We start from the raw sequence: 25,397 nt of genomic DNA on the forward strand, positions 1-25,397 counted from the left end.
ATACCACAACCCCTCATGACTTATTGCTTAAATAAACCATTCAAAATATATGGCAAAAGTATGTGTTATTTACAATGTTACTACAATTGAAACTTGACACATTACATTTAAAGTTTCTCTCCTGATGGCAGCTACATGTCTGCTTGACCCAGAACAAAAAAAACCTGTTGCGACATTGCAGATACAATAGTGGTGATGCACCACTATGCACCCTCACTCTCAGTGAAAAGCATTGCACTAATCTAGCTTCAACAGCCTGCCATTCACATGCAGTGATATTTTTTGTATTAGTAAATTCATGGAAAATGTGTTTCTACACCAGCCCTGTTCCTGGAGAGCTACTGTCCTATAGGTTTTCACTCCAAAAACCTACAGGAAAGTAGCTCTCCAGGAACAGGGTTGTGATATGGATCAGTGATTGTACACAAGGATTGGGTGAAAGAGCAAAAGCAGGCCACGTCATTGCAACCTTTTGAAATCATGCTTCAAACATCTTCAAACATGCGATTGCTTGCTAAAAGTGTTGTTTGGGAATTTGTCGAAAATATTATAGGTTTGCAACCAATCGAGTAAGGAGGTGTTGGTTGCCTGACAACGCAGTAGCCAATCCCTGAGGTGTTTGGTTAGTCAGCTCCGGAGTCTACAGGCCAAGCAAGCTCGTCAGACGGGTTATGCTTTTTTTTCCGAGGGTACCTTCATGATGACATAACACGTAGGTTAAGTTTTATTACACGTCACCTGTAGAATGTTCTATGTAGGAGACATTCGCATATCCCTTGGTCTAGATATTGGCTTTATGTTAGTAGCTAGCATGCTAACTCTACTGTACCTGGTTTGACCGTTCAAACAAGTCATCGTTAGCGAGCTAGCTACTGAGGCGTTAAAATCTGTCCTGCAAACGATATTAACTGCGCTGTTAGACGAGCTATATATGAGTGCTCCAGCTTGTTGTCTTGCTAGCTACCCCTTGCCCATTGTTCTACAACGGGCTGGTGAAAACAAGCATCTGTGTTTGGTTAAGACGCGTCCATATGTTTAGCACAGTTTTTAATATATATATATATATATGTTTTTTTAATGTTTAGCACAGGTGTCTTGGTCTGTCTTGTGGTGAGGAGTTTTGTTAAGAGCCGCGACGCTCTGTCTAAATATACACGCATCGCTTGCGCCACGGTTTTGGAAGACCTTTCAAACTGACGAAATTTTATTTTCCTAAAACAAAATGTTAAATTAATACACAACTTTATAGAGTTAAGATTCCCACATGGCCATATTTCGCCGCTTCTTTAGGAGAACAGACGAAAGTGAACTACTTGTGTTAATGAACGCCTGTGTGTAAATGACACAAACGTGTTGTCACTGAAACATTCTGCCGGCTGCAACTGTTAAAACATGTATAGTAAGTGTGTATTTTGCTTTTTTAAAATTATTTTGATGTGATAGGAAAGTAAAGGGAATTGTTTCTAGGACTCTACGGCAATTGAGACTCGATTCACGTTTAGAAAGAGTATTTGGCTTCCAGGGCCAATTCGCTCTTTGAACAGAACATGTAAGGTCCATGGACTAAGGAGTAACTTTAGTTAATAACAATAATGTGCTAAATTACCCCTAACCAGTCTATCAATAACAAGTCATCGGGGAGCTCGAGCCTTCCACCATTCACCAACTGGTCCCACTTTTTTTTATTCTGGCTCTCTGTTTCAAACTCGATGATGTAGTGTGACACTGTATCATGAACTTAATCTGGTATTGGAAGTGGATTTCTAATCACACATTCAACCTGGCACACCAGGTCATTTCAACGTGGACATTTGTGTAATATTGATATCAACCTTTATTCACACTTATAAAGACTGCATAACGTTTGTTGAATTCCCAGTGTGTTATCACTATACTTTAAACAATCTAAAAGCACAATCACATTCCAATGGAAAAACAATGTCAGATTGTTGATTTAGTTGCCATCTAAATGTGTTATCACTGCACTTAATTTTTTTTTTAAAGATACAACAAAGTTCAAATGGGAATACAATGTCAGATGTGTTGTATTTATACAACAACTTAATGTTTTATCTCTGTGCTTAATCTAGGCCTAATAGCTAGGGATGCACAATATATCGGTGAACATATCAGAATCAGACGATATTAGCTAAAAATGCCAACGCCGTTATCTGCCTGATGTCTAGTTTAAAGCCGATGTAAAAAAACAATGTCAAAGCTGACGTGCATGCCTATATAACATAGGTACATGAAGTAATGACGCCACGTAAAATTTTGCGCTACATGTTCAACACAGCATTCCTAACCCAGCCCACAATGTCTGCTGTGTGGATCGAGCAGTCATTTGAAAGAGTAAGAACATTTCAGCGAGACAACTCAAAGGCGAAATCCATTAACTACAAGACAATGGAATTCATTGCCCTTGACAATCAACCATTCTCTGTCGTGGGTGATGTTGGCCTTAGCGACTGGTCGAGCACCGGTACACACTATCGTTACCAAGTGCGCTATTGTTGAGATGTTGCCCTACCGTAGTTACACAGTAATAGCGCCACTGCTTTTAGCTTCACTGATCTGATTGGTTACTAATAATATAATTTAAAATCCCTCAAATTGTGTCCTATATGTGTTTAGACACGGTGACCATTTACGGTGTCATGCACAAAGTAGATGTCCTAACCGACTTGCCGTTTGGGTCATTGGAACGCCATTTGGGTCTTTGCTTGTCAACACTATTTGACACGTCAAATAACACTGTTCTTTTATAGAATGTTGTATATTCTGAATAGAGTTCGACCGATTATGATTTTTCAACGCCGATACCGATTTATTGGAGGACAAAAATGGCCGGTACCGATTAATCGGACGATTTTTAAAATTTATTTAAAATGTATTTGTAATAATGACAATTACAACAATACTGAATGAACACTTTTAACTTAATATAATACATCAATAAAATCAATTTAGCCTCAAATAAATAATGAAACATGTTCAATTTGGTTTAAATAATGCAAAAACAAAGTGTTGGAGAAAAAAGTAAAAGTGCAATATGTGCCATGTAAGAAAGCTAACGTTTAAGTTCCTTGCTCAGAACATGAGAACATATGAAAGCTGGTGGTTCCTTCTAATATGAGTCTTCAATATTCCCAGGTAAGAAGTTTTAGGTTGTAGTTATTATAGAAATTATAGGACTATTTCTCTACCATTTGTATTTCATATACCTTTGACTATTGGATGTTCTTATTAGAGGTCGACCGATTAATCGGAATGGCCGATTTGCGGATTTTTTACATTTGTTATTTATTTTTTATACCTTTATTTAACTAGGCAAGTTAGTTAAAGGCACAGTCAACTTAATGTATGTAAACTTCTGACCTACTGGAATTGTGATACAGTGAATTATAAGTGAAGTAATCTGTCTGTAAACAATTGTTGGGAAAATGACTTGTGTCATGCACAAAGTAGATGTCCTAACCGACTTGCCAAAACTATAGTTTGTCAACAAGATATTTGTGGAGTGATTGAAAAACGAGTTTTAATGATTCCAACCTAAGTGTATGTAAACTACCGACTACCGACTGTATCAAAGCTAAGCAGGCTTGTTTAAAACCTTGGATAGGAGACCAAATTGACAGCCATAAATAGATAATGTCTTCGGTAGGAGATGCTGCCCAGCCTATTTATTTGTATCTGAAAGTGGATATAAAGTTTAAGATCTGACATTGTTTCAAAGGTATGAATTCAGCGTATTGTATACAAGGTTTGTCTGTGGAAAATTGGTTACCTTGATGAAATAATCCGGTGGTTCAAATTTCACCCTCAACAACCGTTTATGTGGATGACTTAGCAAATCCAATGTATTTTCCACGTAGATTCCACATCACAATGCAGGGACAAATTACTTTAAAACAACTAGAGGTCGAAGGATTATGATTTTTCAACGCCGATACCGATTATTGGAGGATCAAAAAGGCCGATACCAATTAATCAGACAATTTTTATTTTATTTATTTGTAATAATGACAATTACAACAATACTGAATGAACACTTATTTTAACTTAATATAATACATCAATAAAATCAATTTAGCCTCAAATAAATTATGAAACACGTTCAATTTGGTTTAAATAATGCCAAAACAAAGTGTTGGAGAAGTAAAAGGGCAATATGTGCCATGTAAAAAAGCTAACGTTTGAGTTCCTTGCTCATAACATGAGAACATATGAAAGTTGGTGGTTCCTTTTAACATGATACTTCAATATTCCAAGGTAAGAGGTTTTAGGTTGTAGTTAATATAGTCTTTATAGAACTATTTCTCTATACCATTTGTATTTCATATACCTTTGACTATTGGATGTTCTTATAGGCACTTTATTATTGCCAGTGTAACAGTATAGCTTCCGTCCCTCTCCTCGCCCCTACCTGGGCTCGAACCAGGAACACATTGACAACAGCCACCCTCGAAGCAGCGTTACCCATGCAGAGCAAGGGCAACAACCACTCCAAGTCTCAGAGCGAGTGACGTTTGAAACGCTATTAGCGCACACCCAGCTAACTAGCTAGCCATTTCACATCGGTTACACCAGCCATTAGGCTGATAGGCTTGAAGCCATAAACAGCACTGTGCTTGCGAAGAGCTGCTGGCAAAACACAAAAAAGTGCTGTTTGAATGAATGCTTACGAGCCTGTTGCTGCCTACCATCGCTCAGTCAGACGGCTCTATCAAATCATAGACTTAATTATAACATAAGAACACACAGAAATACGAGCCTTTGGTCATTAATATGGTCGAATCCGGAAACTATCATTTCAAAAACAAAACTTTTATTATTTCAGTGAAATACGGAACCATTCGGTATTTTATCTAACGGGTGGCATCCCTCAGTCTAAATATTCTTGTTACATTGCACAACCTTCAATGTTATATCATAATTACGTAAAATTCTGGCAAATTACTTCGCAATGAGCCAGGCTGCCCAAACTGTTGCATATACCCTGACTCTGCGTGCAATGAACGCAAGAGAAGTGACACAATTTCATCTGGTTAACCTGTCTACGATACTGGTTCCCAATTGGGAATCAACCCTCCCACGTTCAGCTGAAACGGTGGCGCATGGAACGCAAAAATATTCTTAAAAATATTTAACCTCCACACATTAACAAGTCCAACAGCTCAAATGAAAGATAAACACCTTGTTCATCTAGCCAGCAAGTCAGATTTCTAAAATGTTTTACGGCGAAAACATAGCACATATATATGTAAAACCACCACCAGACACAGCTCATTTCAATAGCCAAAACATGCAATCAACAAACGCAGGATTAAAAAATAAATCGCTCACTAACCTTTTGAAAATCTTCATCAGATGACAGTAATATGACATATTACACAGTACATATTTTTTTTTTTCAATAATATGCCATTTATATCCATAAATGTCCATTTACAGTGAGTTCACCTTCAGAAATTACTCAAAAATGCCCGCAGGAAATCTATGTAGCGCGGCAAGATAACGTAAATAGACATCATAAACTTTGACTAAATATACATGTTCTACATATAGTTAGAAAGATACACTGCTTCTTTATGCAACCGCTGTGTTAGATTTATTTTTAACGTTACAGAAATCGCACACTATTCCATATGCTGAGACAGCGCTCAGTTCCAAGCTACATTTCCACGTAATGTTGGAGTCAACAGAAACACAGATTTAAGCATAAATATTCCCTTACCTTCGATGGTCTTCGTTCAGAATGTTCTGGAAGGCTTCATACTTACCCAATACATCGTTTGGTTTCAAGACTTGCGTCTTTGTATTAGCTACTGCTAATAACATCAGCTGAAATGCACCCAAAACGTCCTCTGGTCCGGATAAGTTGCGCATCAAAACTTCAAAATTACACATTATATGTCGACTAAACAGGTCAAACTAAGTGCAGAAGCAAGCTTTATGATGTTTTAGACATGCAAAACAAACTTCAATTCAATCGGCCATCGTCTGCCCTTCTCTTGAGTGCTGGAAACAAAGGAATGGCTGGGACCAATTCGCGCCCATACGCACAGCCTATTCTCTCGTGGCACGCACTAATTTCACTCCCATAGGGTCAATTCTCGCGGGATTTGAACGATTCAAAGCTCTAATGAAAGAGGACATCTAGCGGAAGAGATAGAAAGTGTCCCCAGAATCATAGCTGGTTGGGAAGGGTGGGGGCCATGACGTCAAAGTTGCTCCAACTTTCATGGCCACAAAAACTAGTTTGGAAGAATGCCTGCCCTGTGAGTTCTGCTATACTTACAGACATAATTCCAACGGTTTTAGAATCTTTAGAGTGTTTTCTATCCAATAATAATTTATTTGCATATATTAGCAATTTTTGACAGATTTTTTTTCCAGTTTACTAGGGGTACCCAATCTCTCCAAAGGGGGCGTATGTCTGCCATATCCTTAACAGGATTGCCTGCTAACCTGGATTTCTTTTAGCTAAATATGCAGGCTTAAAAATATATACTTCTGTGTATTCATTTTAAGAAAGGCATTGGTGTTTATGGTTAGGTACAGTCGTCCAACAATTGTGCTTTTTTCACAAATGCTCTTTTGTTAACTCATCACCCAGCGTTGCATATAATATATGCAACGCAGGACACGCTAGATAAACGAGTAATATCATCAACCATGTGTAGTTATAACTAGTGATTATGATTGATTGTTTTTTATAAGATAAGTTTAATGCTAGCTAGCAACTTACCTTGGCTTCTACTGCATTCGCGTAACAGGCAGGCTCCTCGTGGAGTGCAATGAGAGGCAGGTGGTTAGTGCGTTGGACTAGTTAACTAAGGTTGCAAGATTGGATCCCCCGAGCTGACAAGGCAGTTAACCCATTATTCCTAGGCCATCATTGAAAATAAGAATGTGTTCTTAACTGACTTGCCTAGTTAAATAAAGGTCTAAAATAAAAAAAAAAACATGTAAAACATTATTTTTTTTACATCTGCAAAATCGGCGCCCAAAAATACCGATTACTGATTGTTATGAAAACTTGAAATCGGCCCTAATTAATCGGCCATTCCGATTAATTGGCCGACCTCTAGAAACAACATTAATTCAACCAGTTTGTGCCCAGTGGGATAACTCAATCAGATGGAAGGAATTTGGCTGTGCAGTTATACCTAAACCACTGGGCAAAAACCTGATTGAATCAACTATGTTTCCACGTAATTTCAAACCCCAAAATATGTGACGGCGTTGAATCAATGTGAAAAATGAATTTGATTTGCAAGAAGTCATCAACATAAGGGCATTTAGACTTTTTTTCACCCAACTTTTAAATCCAATGACGTTGAATCCACGTTAGTTGACAACTCAACCAATTGTAAATCAAAACTAGACATTGAACGGACGGACGTCTGTGCCCAGTGGGCAGGATTTATCAAGTTAATTAAGAGTCAGTTTATTAAGTGTCTGACTAGCCTAAATAAGCTTGGTAGGTTCACCATCTGTTCAGTAGATTCAATTAGATTAAGTGTCACCAGAAGGTCCTGAATGGTTTGGGTGGTAAAGCAATATAAATGATTGAAACAATCCCAACATGCATAAATTGTTTTCCCACTTCCTAAAATTGTATTTTTTGTTTTGTTATTGTGATTTTGTTTACTTCAATTTCATTTTGTTGACCCATTTCAAATTTAACAAAGCCTACATTTTATAGCCCTAGGCTAACCCTACAATTATTAATTTCCTCAGTGCTTGTCTGGTCAACTGTTTTTGAAAGGGTAGCCTACAAGCCATTGGTTGTTTTAATTGCACAAGGGACTGTCTGTTTCTTTAGATAAAATACCATATTATGTCTCTTGGATTAGGCTGGTGATAAGAGTATGAGGAGATGGTATGTAGCTATTCCATTTGTTAATAGCTTAACTTCATTGGTAAAATTGTTTATTGCCCAGTTTCTTTGCTCTGACTTGGTGGTTCCTTCTTTCCACAACCACATTTGTAGTTGTACAAATCATATGCTATAACATGCTAATATAGAATACTAATATGTAGGTTTATTTTATGTGCAAAAACCATCAGTGCCTTAAACTGCAATTCAACCTTTGGATTCTTACAATGACGATATGAATCCCGGCCTGTGTTGCTGTAGAACTGGTGCCTGCTGAGATAAAGGATTTGGCTTTGTCCCTTCCTAATAAGCTCCCCACACTCCCCTGTTCTTTAGGCTATTGCATGTTTCCATCCCTCCTTGTAGACGTCCTTCGTCCCTAGTAATCCCGCGTCCACTTGTTGAATGTGCACTGCTAATCTATTATCTGCCCCTCTATTTCAGGAGCTGTCTGCGTAGGCCATTCCGTGAGCTGCATGTATCCTGGGAGGTAGCGGATGATCCAGACACATTCGGTGTGTTCTGAAGCACCGCTGCCCTGAGGGAGTCTGGAGGACTGCAGCGATGCCAGAATCTTCACTTGGTGAGTATTACATTGACCTTATGTACCGCTTGTGGTTTTCATTGAAATTGTGATGCACTTTTTCAGCTTTGTTTAGTTTGATTATGATTCTCCATTTGTCACTCCACTAGTAGTATAGAGCTAGCCTACTTAGTTAAAGATGCAGTGATGAGTAGCTAGGCTGCTACTGTCTCATTTTTCTGGTGCTCTACATAAAGTAAAGCCTCATGTGTAAAGGAGAAGATTAAATTGACAGAAATAGCAGATGAATGCTATTTTAAGGTTGTGTGCCCATAGTAACCTCAATTCCAAAATTCACTCGTAAAAGGAATGCCTCATTGCCTTTTTGTTATCGCGAAGATATTATACTATCTATGTATACTATTTTGCTTCCCAATAGTCCACCACAGTAGACGCGTCCATAATACCCAGAAAAACACCGAAATAGTTCTAGTGTTTATTTTTTTTGCATTACATTTTTACATTGCAATAAAACATAGATCTTTTTTTATTGTGTGTTTGGTGCAGGCTTACCTTGGCGCAACGTTTTTTAGTTTGTGTAATTCTCTCTCGAACAATGTGAGTTTTATCAATATATTCACCTCAATTTACTCCAAAAAATGTGCAATGCTAGTTATTGATAAGTTACCTTGTCCGAGAGAGATTTTTGCGGTTATCAAAATGTCGCGCCGGGGTAACCCTACATGAAGTAGTTCTAAAATCCCAGATAGAAAAATGTAATAGTGAAAAAACTATTGAAACATTTTCTGGGTTTTATGACTCATACTGTTGTACTCAATGTCGTTTTCTGTTCCCAGAATTTTGTATTTATTTCATGCTAATGATTCAAAATTAGACTGACAATAAGGTTGGAATTCAAGTGTTTCTAATAGCCCTGGATTTTCACTCAGTTTTTATACTGTAGCCTATTGGGTGTTTCAACCATGTTGAAGGAGAATTTGACTATTTAGGGCTTTAATCTGTATTTTTTTATGTGTATTAAAGAAGGGTCCTGAATCTTACCCCATCAGCAATTAACTTCCTCAAACTCATTCTGGAGTTCAGGGCATCCAAAACATGAACAAAGGCTTCAAAAACACCCGAATACGTAATTTTACAAACGGCAAAGCTCTCACGAACATTTCTGACTATGTATACGAGGATGAAATCGAATTTGCAGGTGAACCTTATTTCTTTGAACCGGAATACACAGACGAGGAGCTTCAACAGATGGAGAATGACCGAGAAAGGAGAGAGACAGAGCAGGCAGAGGCTCAGGCTTATAATCATCAAGCATCCGAGGCCCGACTCAGGACATCTGGGGACTGGTGCTGTACCTGAGGGCAATGCCAAGCGATGCCCACTGAGAACTAGTGTCTTTGCTGCCCAGATTGGGACCTGCTTATGCCACCCTTGGAAAATCTATGTGTCTGGCGACGAGAGAACGTTGACCCGCGAGCCCACCCTACTCTGTGTAACCAGTGACAATAACTTTCCAGCCCTCATTAACCAGGCAGTTGTAGAAACTTTTTCCATGTGCGAAAAATAAGCTGGAAGAAGAGACCTCGGCCAGGGGGACCAAATGTCCACCTGTCAATAAAGTAAGTACCGGTAGTTTTTAAGTGATAAATAGACTTCCCAGCATTACAGTATTCATAGGCTGCGTCAAATGTCATCCCTCACCCAAATGCTCATCAGTAGGCCTACCTAGTGTTATTCTGCTTTCGCACAGATATTTATATTTATTAATTTTCTAGGCAATATAGACTTGTGGTCTTGGAATGGGGATTGAAAGGCAAATTACTTGGCGTTGGCCAAAAACGAGTGTTACTCAGTTGCATCGTCAGAATCATCTGCAACAAGTACCCTTCACCCACCGGTATCTACGTTGGATTCAAGGAGGCAGATGAAGCCTTCAGAATCCTTTGCACAATCTTCAACCGATGGCTCATATCCTTTCCCCTTCTATACTGGTGTATTCGGAAAGTATTCAGACCCCTTGACTTTTTCCACATTTCTTGCTACATTACAGCCTTATTCTAAAATTGATTAAATCATTGTTTTCCCTCATCAATCTACAAACAATACCCCATAATGACAAAGTGAAAACAGGTTTTTAGACCTTTTTGAAAATAAAAAACAGATACAAATTTACATAAGTATTCATACCATTTGCTATGAGACTCATCCTTGAGATGTTTTTCAACTTTATTGTATTCCACCTATGGTAAATTCATCTTTCCCTCGATCCTGACTTGTCTCCCAATCCCTGCCGAAGGAAAAACATCCCCAAAGCATGATGCTGCCACCACCATGCTTCACTGTAGGGATGGTGTCAGGTTTCCTCCAGGCGTGACGCTTGGCATTCAGGCCAAAGTGTTCAATCTTGGTTTCATCCAGACCAGAGAATCTTGTTTCTCATGGTCTGAGAGTCCTTTAGGTGCCATTTGGCAAACTCCAAGCGGGCTGTCATGTGCCTTTTTTTTTACTGAGGAGTGGCTTCCATCTGGCCACATAAAGGCCTGATTGGTGCAGTGCTGCAGAAATGGTTGTCCTTCTGGAAGTTTCTCCCATCTCCACAGAGGAACTCTGGAGCTCTGTCAGAGTGATCATCGGGTTCTTGGTCACCTCCCTGACCAAGGCCCTTCTCCCCTGATTGCTCAGTTTGGCCGGGCGACCAGCTTTAGGAGGTTCCAAACTTCTTCCATTTAAGAATGATGGAGGCCACTGTGTTCTTTGGGACCTTCAATGCTTCCCCAGGTCAGTGCCTTGACACAATCCTGTCTTGGAGCTCTACAGACCATTTCTTCAGCCTCATGGCTTGGTTTTTGCTCGGTTTTTGCTGGGAGCTACTTTAGCATCATAGTTTGGGTTGGGTTAGCTGCTTTGCATCATATGAAAGAGGATAGATGTTGGTGTAATTGTACTCTAAACAACATGTTTAAGGCATTGATGTGAAAGCATATACAGTACTGAGTTACCTTAATAAGAGGATGTAGGATTGTTGCAATGGAGGAGAATTGGGAACAAAGTGAAAATGACATGGCTTGGGAACACCTCTCGGAACCTGGGGCCAGAAAGGGGAAGACTGGGCGAAAGCATGAGGAGGCTTTTTAGGGATTTCATTTTTGTGGAATCCAGCAGAAAAAGTATCCTGGAGAAATGGGAGTGGGAATTGTTATGGTCTCAGTCTTTGGTTTTCATGCATATATAATAATGCATAGCTTACCACATTGTTAATAGTATTATGTTTTGTGTGTTTTTGTTGCTTTCCAAGTCTTGTGCTATCACTCTCGTAGGAAACAGAAGGAGAGAGTGGAGAAACAAAAAGAAGCTCCAAATGACATGGAACAAGACAGCAGATTCAGCTGAAATGTCATTTTGTTGTGTGATTAGAGATGGAAATAAGATTGTGTATGGTGTGATCATAGACCAGGCCATAACTCTCCGAGTTTGTAAACCTCCCGGTGGTGAATGTTTTTTTTATCATTGTTCGTTCATTTATAATCATGTTTTATTTATATTTTATTTATTCATTTTCGTTATCAATTTTTGTTCATTTATAAGCAATTTCTTGCTTTTTCTTGCTTCCCCCACAACACGGGAAGCCATGTCTGGTCTGATATACAGCTGTATCGACCCTTTGGGAAGAATTAAACTTGGTTAAGCTTCACTAGTGTCCGTGAGTTATTTCCTCTGAAAATTAGAACCTAACAGTATAGTTGTTTTCTTCAAATATATATATATTTTTTTTTACCAATGATTTTTCTTGTTGGTTGTGGTTTTCAGAGGTCGTCACCAGAGAAATGCTCACTACAAAACCGTAGATCCAGTCTTTAGATGGGAGTGTTTATGCATCTTTGCAGGACAACTAACTAAAGTCTCAGTAAATCTGTGTCCAAAGGAAGTCCGTGAGAAGATATCGGACTGTGTTTTGTCTTTGCGTTGTCACATGTTGGGATTTCACATCTGCAAACCATTTTCAACAATATTCAGCTATTAACCTAACAAAAACTATTTCTGTCCCGTTTTCATCGCCTGGCTGAACTCATGACTGACTATCAACGTAGCTAGCTAGGTACCTAGGACTGTATCTGTGCCAGTAGCGTTCCCCCTATTTACACACTCGCAGTAGCGAGAGGAATTGGATTGAAGAAGTACATGCATGGTAGCGAATATGCTTGAACTGTAAATTATCGCTCGAGTTCAACTAAATGGATTATAATGTTCGGTATGACACAATTTCATGTGTACAACATCTAGAAGACTATACTGGAGCAATAGAGCATTTGTTCATGTTTTTGGATGCCCCGGAACTCCAGAATGAGGCTGAGGAAGTCAATTGCTGGTGGGGTAAGTTTTTCAAAACCAAGTGAAATTCCCCCCAAAATTTCTGCACCCTTCTATAACATGCCATTTACATCAAAGATACAGATTAGGGTCCTAAATAGTGAAATTCTCCATTCGCTCCAACATAATGTATCTTAACCGTTTTGTGGTTGGATGGCTTGAACCTCCTTCAATCATTTTCACTGGACATTTCATTTCAACACTAAAGCAAGATGGCTGCGCTTCTTTGAATCACATACCTCTTTGTCCACTTTGAAAGACAGTTTGCAATTAATTGATTTTGACCTAACTAGTAATGGCAATCCTTTTGTCCTATTATTCCTGCACAGAAATCAAGGACACTTCCTGCAGCTCTTCAAGATACAGAATGTCTTCTCTGAGGCAGTACAGCCAATCATCAGTGCTCCCTCTGCCAATGACCAGAAACCCCTACAACATGCCTACAATAAGTGCCTTCTGTACAGAGGACAATGTGTCAGAATGTATCTCATACATCAATCGGGTAAGAGACCTCAAATGTTTTAATTCATAAAAGATGTCACAATGATGTCATTGCAACCTTTGTTGCCTGCTGGGTTCATGCTTGCTTTCATGTGTTTGATGCCAGTAGCTAACCGCTAAGCTGCATGTCTGATCCCATCCCTGATTTGCCTCTGCAGGAGGTATCCTCTCTGGGCTTTCCATTGCTTTGCACAGAGTCTAACAACGGTCCTGAACTGAATCTGGTGGACGTGCTGAATAACGTGTACAACCTGCTCCAGCTGCACCGCCGGTGCCTGCAGACAGTGGAGGACATTGAAGTGGAACAGGTCAAGTCCAACAGCAACATGGACTATCTGCAGCTCAGCAACACTAGACTGAAGGTTTGCCCTTGACTTACTCACTCGCTAACCTTCTTAGTTTATTATCCTTTATTTATTCTCTTAGTCCTGTCTATGCACATCAATTGCTGTTCAAACGTGATTTACCCTTACGCAAACACATAACACATTATAAAGAGTGGACATGTAGTTTTATTAGGAATTCTAGCTTTGTAATTAAAACCACAGTTTTTATATATTTGTTTTTATATGAATCCTTATAGGATCAACTTGAACTCTCCAAGAGGGAAAACACTGGACTTCTTGAGAGAGAACGTCAGCTACAGCTGAAAGTGAAGAGCTTACATAACTGCCTGAAAAATGAAAAAGAAGAGGTACGCTTCGTTGATTTATATGGAAACTTGAGATAAGATTAGAATATCTAGTACCAGTCTATTTATTCCTAGAAAGGATTATCATGTAATAGCCTACTTGTATTGTTTTCGTGCCAGGTACAGAAACTTCAAAGCATCATAGCAAGCCGTGCCACTCAGTACAATCATGACATGAAGAGGAAAGAAAGGGAGTTCGGCAAACTAAAGGAGCGCCTGAATCAGCTTCTGATCGACAAAAAGGATAAGAAACAAAGTAATCATTCGAGTTATGCTTCATCCTCTGATCGCCCATTTTTATTTAATACGTTAATATTTTCCTTTTCACCAAATGCTATGCATCATACAGTTGATACTGTGGTGGAAGTTGACCTATGTGTAATTTCTCTATTCTAGCGTTTGAAGTATTGAACTACGTGGGAAGATCGGATGGGAAGAGAAGCCTTTGGAAAACTGGGAAGACTGAGGCCAGGTAACTATGTATACTGAACCAAAATATAAATTATGTAATAATTTCAAATCAGTCAATTTAAATAAATGAATTAGACCCTAATCTAGGAATTTTATGTGACTGGGCAAGGGCGCAGCCACGTGTGAGCCTGGGAGGGTATAGGCCCACCCACTTGGGAGCCAGGCCCAGCCAATCAAAACAAGTTTTTTTCCAACAAAAGGGCTTTATTACAGACAGAAATGCATGTCAGTTTCATCAGTTGTCCGCGTGACTGGTTCCAGACGATCCTGCAGGTGAAGAAGCCGGATGTGGAGGTCCTGGGTTGGCATGGTTACACGTGGTCTGCGGTTGTGAGCAAGGTTGGACGTACTGCCTAGTTCTCTAAAACAATGTTGGAGGCGGCTTGTAGTAGAGAAATTAACATAAAATTCTCTGGCAGCAACTCTGGGGACATTCCTGCAGTCAGCATGCCAATTGCATACTCCCTCAAAACCTGAGACATTTGTGACATTGTGTTAAGTGACAAAATGGCACATTTTAGAGTGGCATTTTATTGTCCCCAGCATAAGGTGTAATGATCATGCTGTTTAATTGGCTTCTTGATATGCCACACCTGTCAGGTGGGTGGATTATCTTGGCAAAGGAGAAATGCTCACTAACAGGGATATAAATACATTTGTGCAGAAAATATGAGAGAAATACGCTTTTTGTACATATGGAACATTTCTGTGATCTTTTATTTCAGCTCATGAAACATGGGACAAATACTTTACATGTTGTGTTTTTTTTGTCTCATACTGGCACTCATGACATTACCAATTACTTCCATCTACAGTGAGCTCCAAAAGTATTGGGACAGGGACAGTGTTTGTTGTTTTTGCTCTGTACTCCAGCACTTTGGATTTGACAATGAGGTTAAAGTGCAGACTGTCGGCTTTAATTTGAGGTTATTTTCTACCAAATTAGCGCTTTTTGTACGTAGCCCCCCCCCCCCCCCATTTTAGGGGACCAAAAGTATTGTTACAAATTCACTTGTGTATTAAAGTGCATCAAGCTTGTGACTGACAGATTTGTTTGATGCGTTTGCAGTTTTCTTTGGATGTGTTCCAGATTATTTTGTGCCCAATGGAAATGAATGGTAAATAATGTATTGTCATTTTGGAGTCACCTTTATTGTAAATAAGAGTCGATTATGTTTCTAAACACATCTACATTCATGTGGATGCTACCATGATTACGGATAATCCTGAATGAATCGTGAATAGTGATGAGTGAGAAAGTTAGACGCACAAATATCATACCCTCCCCAAAATGCTAACCACTGTTATTGTAATGGTGAGAGATAAGCATGTCTTGGGGGTATAATATTTGTGTGTCTAACTTTCTCACTCATCATTATTCACGACTCATTCAGGATTATCCGTAATCATTAATGTAGAAGTGTTTAGAAATATATTCTATTCTTATTTACAATAAAAGTGACTGCAAAATCACACACTCCATTATTTACCATTTATTTCTATTGGGCACAAGCTTGAAGTAGTCATTGCGTGCTATGAATATGGGAATTTGTCACAATACTTTTGGTCCCCTAAAATGGATGGGACTATGCACAAAAAGTGCTGAAATTTCTAAACGGTTCACCCGATTTGGATGAAAATAACCTCAAATTAAAGCTGATAGTCTGCACTTTAACCTCAGTCATTGTAGTAGAGAGTAGAGAGAATCATTTATTTCAGCTTTTATTTCTTTCATCACATTCCCAGTGGGTCAGAAGTTTACATACACTCAATTAGTATTTGGTAGCATTGCCTTTAAATTGTTTAACTTAGGTCAAACATTTCTAAGTTGGGTGAATTTTTTTACGTTTATCTCTAGGAGACAGAACGCGTCTCCTTCTTGAGCGGTATGATGGCTGCGTGGTCCCATGGTGTTTATACTTGCAGACTATTGTTTGGAAAGATGAACATGATCCCTTCAGGTGTTTGGAAATTGCTCCCAAGGATGAACCAGACTTTTTTCTGAGGTCTTGGCTGATTTCTTTTGATTTTCCCATGACGTCAAGCAAAGAGGTACTGAGTTTGAAGGTAGGCCTTGAAATATATCCACAAGTACAGCTCCAATTGACTCAAGTGATGTCAGTTAGCCTATCAGAAGCTTCTAAAGCCATGATGTAATTTTCTGGAATTTTTCAAGCTGTTTAAAGGCACAGTCAACTTAATGTATGTCATCTTCTGACCCACTGGAATTGTAATACAGTGTATTATAAGTGAAATAATCTGTCTGTAAACAATTGTTGGAAAATTACTTGTGTCGTGCACAAAGTAGATGTCCTAACCGACTTGCCAAAACTATTGTTTGTTAACAAGAAATTTGTGGTGGTTGAAAAACAAGTTTTAATGACTCCAACCTAAGTGTATGTAAATTTCCAACTTCAACTGTATGTACTCCCTATGGGAGTCCCAATCACGGCTGGTTGTGATATTGCTTGGATTCGAACCAGGGTGTCTTGTGATCCCTCAAGCGCTGCGATGAAGTGCCTTAGACCCCTGCGCCACTTGGAAGCCCCCATCATCACATGCACTGAGAAAAGACTAAGCACAGGTGAATTTCTTTATTTTTCAGACATGAGGGAGAGATGTATAAGACTCTACTGAACGACTACGACAGTCGCCACAAGGACCTATTGATGGAGAACGCAGAGTTAAAGAAAGTATTACAGCAGATGAAAAGGGATATGGTCACCATTTTGAGCCCCAGGAAACATAGCCAAAGTGGCGAGAAACATGATGACAGTCTAGAACAGGTTTGTCTAGTAGTATTGTCTTTGTCATGGGTACCCAATATGCTGTACCGGATGGTGTATTTGGTATTTACAGTCCCCTCCATATGTGTGTGGACAGTGAGGTTAACATTTTTAAATGGTCTCTAAGCTAACATTTTTCATTTGGCTCTATACTCCCGCATTTTGGATTTGAAATCAAATGTTTGAGGCAACAGTACAGAATGTCACCTATTTATTTGAGGGTATTTTCACACATCTGATTTACCATTTCGAAATGAAGCACATTAGGTATCTAGTCCCCCTATGTGAAGTCATAACTATTTGGGCAAATTCACTATGACTCAACAAACTCGTTGGATGCATTTGCAGTTTGCTTTTGTTATGTTTTGGGTTATGTCAAATTGTAGAAACCTCTCAAGGATGACCAATGGAAACAGGATGCAACTAGGGTTGCACATTTTGGGGAATATTCAGGGGTGGAAACTTTCCGTGGGAATTAACGGGAATATATGGGAATTAACAAGGATATATGCAAATTTATATTAATACCATTTAAATGTAGATTTTTTTGCATTGGATATATTTACCGTATCATAAGTAGACATAATTGCAAATTATTAAATCCTTCCAATAGAAAAATATATATAATAATTGTTGAATTGAACTTTAATTAAATAAGTTGACTCTTTGCATGGGATGATTTCACTGAACAACAAAAGAAAGGGAATATTGAATGATCCATCATATCTCCCAAAAAACGTTTTCATCATACGTCTGTAAAATTATAGTCTAGAAACTAAAGCTTTGGTTGCCTTCCTCTCAGGCCTCCATGTATTCTCCCTGGACCTCCTCAATGTCCACCTCTTGAACATCATACTGAGGCCTCGTCTTCACTGTCACTTTCCAACCTAGTTGAGGATGGCTCGTTGTCAGGCTCAAATTTGTCCAGATGGGCACCATTTTTTCAACCCTTGTATTGGTCAGCCTGTTGCGTGGTTTTGTGTGTGTTCCCAAACAAGGACCAGTTGCGCTCTGAGGAGGCTGATGTTGGTGGGATTTGGAGGATGATTGAGGCAACAGGAAAAAGAGCCTCAGATCCACAAAGTCCCTTCCACCAGGTGGCTGATGATATGTTGGCACGACTGCCATATTGCATTTCCTTCCCAAAGTCCTTACCAAACTGCAAAGAACCTAGGTCTCATCCAGGCGGCGAGACACAGTAGTGATGACACCATTGATCTCTGCACCAGACAGGATGCTCCTGCCAGCATACTTGGGGTCCAACATATACGCTGCGGCGTGTTTGGGGTTCAGGCAGAAGTCTTCACGCTTTTTGATGTATTTTAGAACTGCAGTTTCCTCTTCTTTTTTATTTAATTTAACTAGGCAAGTCAGATAAGAACACATTTTTATTTTCAATGACGGCCTAGGAACAGTGGGTTAACCGCCCCTCCCCCCATGGGTGTTGCTGGGCAGCTTCAATGTGCTGCACTTATTCTTCTCACTTTGCTTGGTGAGGTAGATTGCTGCTCTAACTTGATGACCCTTCACAAACCTAACCATTTCCTTGACTCTCTTGTAGAGTGTATCCACTGTTTTCAGTGCCATGATGTCCTCTGGGAGCAGATTCAATGCATGAGCAGCACAGCCAATGGGTGTGATGTAAGGGTAGGACTCCTCCACTTTAGACCAATCAGCCTTCATGTTCGCCGCATTGTCGGTCACCAGTGCAAATACCTTCTGTGGTCTGCAATGTAGAGACCGGTGTGTCTGTTGTCCCTTGTGTCTGTGCTCTTGTAGAATACTGGTTGAGGGATGGAGATGTAGTTAATTCATCTTTGGCCCTCGAACAGTTTACCACCCATCAGAGATGATTTGATTTGCTTGACCTTCACTTGAAATCTGTTGAACTCTGCATCCAGCATATGAGTAGATAAAGCATGTCTGGTTGGAGTGGTGTGTGCTGGGGGAAGAACATTCAAAAAATCTCTTCCAATACACATTGCCTGTGAGCATCAGAGGTGAACCATGTGAACAGCTCAAGCAAGACATTCATCAGCCATTCTCTGAATACATTCCTCCATTGAGTCAAAAAAACTTCTCATTCCAGGAGGACCATGAGCTGTTGCTATCGATAAGGTGTCTGATTCATAATTTTCACCTCTGACCAAAGTCCCTCTACTTCTATTCTAGATTGCTTGTTGTGAGCGCTGAGGGAACTTTATGCACTTGGCCAGATGATTCTGCTTCTTTGTTGCATTCTTCACATGTGATTCGGCACAGTATTTGTATACAGCTTTTCCTTCTACATTAGCTGCATATTCCTGTAAAAATTTGAAGAAAATTAGTATAAAAAAAAAACAACAAATACAATTCCATGTACAGATAAATAGTTAAGCAGTTAGATTAAACAACTCCTTTGTAAGAGAAATGTTTTAAATGAAACATGTATGGAAACGTGAATTAACACTCCTCAGTTAATAGGCTCAAGCAAGCTAAAACCCACATGGTAGCAAAAACTAACTAGCAGAAATTGTTAACAAGTTAGAAATTATTTAAACACAATTTGCTGTAGGTTACTATTTACCAGTTAACAAAAAATCATGTATGTCGTATAAAATAGTTCACAACTGAAATTACTCCGGCATAGTTTTAAAACCATCTGCACACAAAAATAGCACACTATATAAAGGTGACTGCTTAATTAAATAAATTAACCAATTAATAGTCTATGCCTGTTGTCACGACATCTCTCTGCAACAGACCAGCTCAGAAGAGGATGAGGTGTGTGACTCAAGTAGAGAGAGCCTGGAGCTGTCCTGTGAGCATGCAAGGGAACAGCTCACCAATAGCATTCGCCAGCAGTGGAGGAGACTAAAGAGCCACGTGGAGAGACTGGACAGCCAAGGTATTCTTTGTCACATACTACTCACATCATCCCTAGAGGGCAGCCACTTGTGAGGTTTTGTTTGCTTACCACCGGAGAAAAAGGTCACTCAGGATGCTCAGTTTTATTGTCTGTGGTATTATAGTTTTGTTATAAATAACATGAAAGACTACCGGACTTTGAGTTGATTAAATGTCCACTTAAAGCTCAACTGAACAGTGATACAAATCGCTTGTTATAAGTAATGTCAGTTGATGGGTGGTCATTTTACTCTGTTATCAGCCAAATCAAATGAAAAGAGTCCAATAAAAGTGGTAGCCACTGTCTGTGAAACATGAACCAACTGACACCTCTAGTGGTTCTTTGAGGAGAAGCTGTTTTTTATTTGTATATTTTTCAAACCCAGACCTTTAAATCCATTAGTTAAACCTATTATTACCGTAATCATAAACAATAAACCATCTCAGAATCACTGGTAATGTTGTGATGTGATTCCTGTCCAGCATCCTTGGTAGGGGAGAGAGCCAACATGAATGCCATCCCCAAAGAGGTCCATGAACAGGAGATGGACAGGCTGAAACTGGAGATCCAGCAGTATAAAGACTTCATCCACACGCAGCAGCAGCTCCTGCAGGTATACACTTAACTCTCTTCTCTATGATGCTGCTTGAGTTCAATACTTATTCAGCCTTGTTTGTTTTTAATTAATCTGGCTATTACACCTACAGTGTCTTATCTACCTCATTCTAGCAGACCTGTAAATTTGTCTACCTATTGCCTCAATAGATCTATCAGCATAGACATTAAAGTAAATGGAAAATACTTATTAACAACTCGAGATCTTGGGACTATAAGGTTCTATTTGACATTTTTGTCAAAAATGAGTTCACATATAATTGATATTTTAGATGTGTTCATATGTCTGTGAAGTTAGATTTTAGAAAGAGTGCATTTTAAGTGGGAAAAAATGACAAACTACAAAATGATGAGGTTCTGTCTGCAATCCAATCACAAGCCTGAACAAATACAAACGGACCAATCAGAACAATGCCTTTGCTATCTCCTTCTATTATGGTCTTGTCTAGTCAGTAATAATGGCACGGAAAGCAAAAAAAACACTTGTCAGAAATCTTAAAGTAAATGATGTTGTCTGGTGACAGTAATTCGTTTGATCATAAATATTTATTGTATTTGATGTGTTCTGACTATCATGTACATATTTAAATAGTTTGTTTTCTTAACTGAACATGTGTAATTCAGAAGTGTCAGATAGAACCTTATGGCTAAACTCAAATGGACATTTCAGAGGCGTAAGGTTCTACTGCGATTGCGCCCAACAATTTTTATTTCTTTCTTTTTTTCCCACCTTTGTTTAACCAGTTGAGAACAAGTTCTCATTTACAACTGCGACCTGGCCAAGATAAAGCAAAGCAGTGCGACAAAAACAACACAGAGTTACACATTGGATAAACAAACGTACAGTCAATAACACAATAGAAAAAATCTATATACAGTGTGTGCAAATGTAATAAGATTAGCGAGGTAAAGGCAATAAATAGGCCATAGTTGCGAAATAATTACAATTAGCATTAACACTGAGGTGATAGATGTGCAGATGATGATGTTTAACTTCCATTAAAATTGCAGAGCGCGAAATTCAAACTACAGAATTAAACAAATTTAACTTTCATAAAATCACAAGTGTAATACATAAAAATAAAGCTTAACTTCTTGTTAATTTAGCCGCTGTGTCAGATTTCAAAAGGCTTGACGGCGAAAGCACACCATGCGATTATCTGAGGACAGCGCCCCTTCATACAAAACCATGAAAAACCTATTTCAACCAGGCAGGTGCGACACGAAAGTCAGAAACAGCAATATAATAAATGCCTTACCTTTTATGATCTTCTTCTGTTGGCACTCCAAAAGGTCCCAATTACATCATAAATGGTCCTTTTGTTCGATAATGTCCTTCTTTATATCCATAAAAACTCAGTTTAGCTGGCGCGCTTCAGTCAATAATCCATCCAGTTTCCCTCCATCAAAATGCATACAAAATGAATCCCAAATGTTACTAATAAACTTTTCCAATCAAGTCAAACAAAGTTTATAATCAAACCCTAATACTTAAATAAACAATCAAATTTAAGACTGAGAATCGTTATTGTCTTTACCGGAGGAAAATACCAAAGAACGCGCTCTCATTCACGCGCTTGGAAACACTACAGCCAAAATGGGAGCCACTTAGAAAAACTACAATTTCTGGCTCATTTTTCCAAAATCCAGCCTGAAACTCTTTCTAAAGACTGTTCTAGTGGAACCATAGGAACTGCAATCTGGGAGGACTTCGCCTTATAATATAAGTGACAGCCATTGAAAATAGTGGTAGGCTGAATTTGTTTTGTTTTTTGGGGGGGGGTTGTCCTCGGGGTTTCGCATGCCATATCAGTTCTGTTATACTCACAGACATTATTTTAACAGTTTTAGAAACTTTAGAGTGTTATCCAAATCTACCAATTATATGCATATCCTAGCTTCTGGGCCTGAGTAACAAGCAGTTTACTTTGGGCACACTTTTGATCCGGACGTGAAAATACTGCCCCCTACCCAAGAAGGGTTAAGTAGAGATACTGTGGTGCAAAAGAGCAAAAATAAATAACAATATGGGGATGAGGTAGTTGGGTGGGCTATTTACAGATGGGCTGTGTACAGGTGCAATGATCGGTAAGCTGCTCTGACAGCTGATGCTTCAAGTTAGTGAGGGAGATATAAGTCTCTAGCTTCAGTGATTTTTGCAATTCGTGGCAGCAGAGAACTGGAAGGAGTTGGCTTTGGGGATGACCAGTGAAATGTACCTGCTGGTGCGCGTGCTATGGGTGGGTGCTGCTATTGTGACCAGTGAGCTAAGATAAGGTGGGGCTTTACCTAGCAAAGACTTATAGATGACCTGGAGCCAGTGGGTTTGGCGACAAATATGAAGCGAGGGCCAGCCAACAAGAGCATACAGGTCGCAGTGGTGGGGTGTATATGGGGCTTTAGTGACACAACGGATGGCACTGTGATAGACTACATCCAATTTTCTGAGTAGAGTGTTGGAGGCTGTTTTGTAAATGCCATCGCCAAAGTCAAGGATCGGTAGGATAGTCAGTTTTACAAGGGTATGTTTAGCAGCGTAAGTGAAGGAGGCGTGTTGCGAAATAGGAAGCTGATTCTAGATTTAATTTTGGATTGGAGATGCTTAATGTGAATCTCAGGATTTTTATACTCTGCAACTTTAGGACCTTTATGGGTTATGAAAGAAGAATCCACTACAAAACAGATCTGGGATGTGAAAACATTGATGCTTTAATATCTCAGAACTTTGCTTTGCACCGATAAAACATTATAGTCCCAAGGTCACGAACTGCTACCTCACTTGTCAGTAATAATCAGTTGTCTGTAATTCTCCCTCCTAATCCTCAGTCTCCACTGCTCTGTGTGTTCTGTTCTCACAGCAGCAGCTGAACTCCCCATGTGACGATGAGACAGCCTCGCTGCTCAACGACTGCTACATGCAGGAGGAGAAGGAGCGCCTTAAGGAGGATTGGAAGTCCTTCGAAGAAAAAAGGAAGAACTTTGAGGCGGAAAGGAGGAACTTCACAGAGGCAGCCATAAGACTGAGCCACGAGGTACAGAGAGGGTACAAGAGGGCAGATAACTTGGAAATTTGATTACTTGCAATTTCATGAATTATTTTATTTCAAAGTGAATTATTCAGGCTAATATTCAAACATTTGTCCTGCAGAGAAAAGCATTTGAGGAGGACCGCGCTACATGGCTCAAACATCAGTTTTTAAACTTGACTCCATTTGGAGATCAAATGAAACCACAGATGTCAAAGTCTCAAAGTGCCTTATCAGGATGTAAGTAATTAGCTACTCCTGAATACCATCAGCACCAAGCTGGAGGACATGGCTCTTCCTTCATATCAGTCAAATCAAATAGAAAGCATTTGTCTCTGAACATTTCATAAAGCGACCTGCACCGAAATTCCCAAAAGAGAAAGTCTACTGTAGGGCACATTGGTGGAATTGGTGAAAACTGTTTTGTCTGGTTGTTGACACATCATGACTTATTTAATATCTTTTGCCAGGGGCTGAGTCAAAGGTTAGGCCTGTGTCGACTCCAGCAAAGTTAAATAAATCACTATCCCACACGGCTTTCTCCACATCCAGAGCCTCCCCAGCGAAGACGCCATCCACGGCAGATCTGTATCGCACACACCGCCTTATCCCAGAAAAAAGGTACCCTACACATGATATAGATATTCATAACAGGTACACGTTACAGTGCAGCACTCAACACAATTGCAAAACGAAAACAAACTAATTGCAAAAGGAAACTAACAAAGCAGAGCTTAAATCAATTGAAGCAACCGTCTCATACATATGTAGATAGATGTCCTCTGTATGCACTGACTGTTTGTTGCTCTGGTTTAGAGGAACTGCTAGCTAAATAACTATAATGTCAAGAATTCAAGACTTTGCTCTCGATGTGGATGAAGACGTAATGCTGTATAAAATGTTCTTTCCAGCCCAAGCACAATCCACCCAAAGCAAGACTCCAGCATCCTTCGCAATGGTGACATTCCTGCCCAGCTCCGACACGTGAATGGAGGAGCAAATTGCTGAGCATACACATTCACGGGAGATAGAAATGGCTCCATTTAAACACAGGGATAGACACCTTGGCCTTTTCCCATGACAATCCATGCTCTTAAACCATTCAATATCAAGTGTAGTATCAAAGGTAGTCAGACACACTTAAATGGAAACGCCAAACACAAAATATATTTAGTTCTTGTTTGTAGAACTTTATAAAATAAAAATCTATAATTTAACTAGACAAAAAGGACCCGGACAGACGAGGCCCCTGTCTTAGTTTTGATAGAGCCATAATATTTTGGCTGCTGAGTGGCTCATTGTAAATGACAGGGACAAATTAGTGTGGTTTTTAATGTAATGTTGGTGTTTGTAGAAGTCGTTTTGTATATATTTAATGTCAAATGTCTTTGTTGTATTACCTTTTTGTTAAGGTCATGTAGTTTTATAAAGTTGAATGTTTATCCGTCGGCACTCTGTAAGAGCGTAATGTATTTATCATGGTCAACATTGTTTCCCCCTTAAATGTTTGATAGCATCTTAGAATGTACTTTTATTTCAATGCTGCTGATACACCAAAGGCAATAAGATATATTAGTTCTGTCAATTTCATAAATACATTTAAATTGTGTCTTTCCCCTTGAA

At 39.3% G+C, this 25,397-nt stretch overlaps 1 protein-coding gene across 3 annotated transcripts; it reads left to right on the forward strand.

Moving 5' to 3' along the window:
- Positions 1–413: 413 nt before the first annotated feature.
- On the forward strand, positions 414–25,397 carry ssx2ipb (synovial sarcoma, X breakpoint 2 interacting protein b). 3 transcript variants are annotated; one of them, XM_021599960.3, is made up of 14 exons: positions 414–712; positions 8,330–8,468; positions 13,127–13,299; positions 13,457–13,660; positions 13,882–13,992; positions 14,110–14,245; positions 14,386–14,461; positions 17,066–17,246; positions 19,989–20,133; positions 20,616–20,746; positions 23,607–23,780; positions 23,897–24,014; positions 24,245–24,395; positions 24,686–25,397. In XM_021599960.3, the coding sequence occupies exons 2-14, from the start codon at positions 8,450–8,452 to the stop codon at positions 24,780–24,782; spliced, it is 1,716 nt and encodes a 571-aa protein (XP_021455635.1). In that variant the 5' UTR covers positions 414–712; positions 8,330–8,449; the 3' UTR covers positions 24,783–25,397. The 3 variants fall into 3 exon arrangements, with proteins under 3 accessions (XP_021455635.1, XP_021455636.1, XP_090088379.1); XM_021599961.3 differs by having other exon boundaries at positions 462–712; positions 23,610–23,780; XM_090232253.1 differs by lacking the exon at positions 414–712 and adding an exon at positions 1,379–1,399.

Source organism: Oncorhynchus mykiss, chromosome 4 (genome assembly GCF_057628025.1).
Source record: "Oncorhynchus mykiss isolate SJ-2025 chromosome 4, ASM5762802v1, whole genome shotgun sequence".
Taxonomy (NCBI): Eukaryota; Metazoa; Chordata; class Actinopteri; order Salmoniformes; family Salmonidae; genus Oncorhynchus; species Oncorhynchus mykiss.